Source organism: Austrofundulus limnaeus, unplaced genomic scaffold, assembly GCF_001266775.1.
Source record: "Austrofundulus limnaeus strain Quisiro unplaced genomic scaffold, Austrofundulus_limnaeus-1.0 Scaffold134, whole genome shotgun sequence".
NCBI classification, from domain to species: domain Eukaryota; kingdom Metazoa; phylum Chordata; class Actinopteri; order Cyprinodontiformes; family Rivulidae; genus Austrofundulus; species Austrofundulus limnaeus.
The window spans coordinates 312,530-313,963 of record NW_013952536.1 but is presented as its reverse complement, the minus strand read 5'-3'; the positions used below and the strand labels follow the sequence as shown (position 1 = coordinate 313,963).

Here is a 1,434-nt window from a genome sequence, read left to right as displayed (position 1 = left end):
ACCATAAGATGAACGTCACTACGCTTGTCTAAACCTTAAAGAATTTGTTTACTCCTAATAACAGTGCAGRTGGGAAAATCCAGCTAGAGCTGTTTTGCTTCCTGGTGGTTTTACGCAAACTGTGTCTCGGTGCACATGTCGCTGTTACTTGTTTACAAAGAAAAATACRAGTTTGGGATGACTCAAAGTTAGATTTATTGCTTGTTTTCCTATTTTTGGATTTTTTTATGCTAGCTTTTCTGACAGTGACCCCTCCCCACAAATGCTATCAAAGACATAGCTGACAGTAACAGTTTTTCACTTCTATGTAAGATTTGATTTACTATTAATTGATTTAATAKTAAGATTTTAAAAAGCACTCCAAGGTGAAAAACGAGTTGTTTATTTCTAGCACCATACGAATGAATCTCTTCAACAAGGGTTTTGAAGTTGTTTTCAGCTTTAAGAGGGGAGGGGAGGCAAAATGGAAAATTCCAGAGCAAACTGAGATGAAAGCAAACTGATTCTACAAACATTTTTTCCTGATTTAATATTTTATGCAATAATACAATTATTTAATACAAAACCTTGTGCCCTAAATATTTAACCCCGTTTGATCAGTGCTCATTATTAGCAGCAGAAGCTAGTTGAACTCGTGCTCAGTTTGTTTTTCCACTGGAGTCGTTTCATCACTGCAAAATGACACAATTTCCTTCTTTCACTCTGAAAACATTTACAAATTTCTCAAGAAACTCGCTCATCAGAAAAGCTGATTCACAGTTTAGGCACTGCTGGATGTTTCACTGGAGTCAATCATGTTCGATTTGTTTAAAATTGTGTCCTTGTGTTTTGTTTTTTTATCCACTCGAGGAGGCGTCCGTGTATCTCTGAAGGGGTGCGAGGATCACGTCCGCGTTCTTCTGCTCGCTCTCAGCGCTGTAGAGGTTGTGCTCCTGTATGTAGCTGAGAACGATGTCTGGCAGCAGATATCGGACGCTCTGGCCCCGCCTCAGCGCGCGGCGCACGTGGGTGGCTGAGATCTCGTTGGTCACCCACTCGTGGACGGTGTGGATGTTCTTGCGGTGCTTCCACAGCACGTCCGACTGGTGGATGAACTTGTGCGGGTCGTTGCCACTGCGGGTGATGCAAACCATGCCGTACCGTCCCACGATCTCGTCGATATCCTCCAGCTTCCACAGGTTGGGAACACCGAACGATTCCAGGACATCGGCCCCACACAGCAACATCAGCTGAGGCCCGTCTGAGCACGGAGGGGACATGGAAGTTCAGTTATCATAAAGCTAGATTCTCATCAGAAAAATCAGTCTAAGATGTCATGAAAAATAACTAATAATTGCTGAAATCTTAAAGGGATCCATGATTAGTTGTAACATTAGACTTTATTTAATAAACATATATTTTAACTGTAAAATAAAGACTAAAAATACTGTAGGA

At 41.5% G+C, this 1,434-nt stretch overlaps 1 protein-coding gene across 1 annotated transcript in view; it reads right to left on the bottom strand.

The window, feature by feature from the left end:
* Positions 1–1,434, bottom strand: part of nmnat1 (nicotinamide nucleotide adenylyltransferase 1) — a 7,970-nt gene that overhangs the window by 3,688 nt on the left and 2,848 nt on the right. Inside the window, exon 4 of the mRNA XM_014015735.1 lies at positions 845–1,240. Coding sequence (XP_013871189.1) covers positions 845–1,240 — 396 coding nt within the window. The remainder of the gene's footprint in view (positions 1–844; positions 1,241–1,434) is intronic.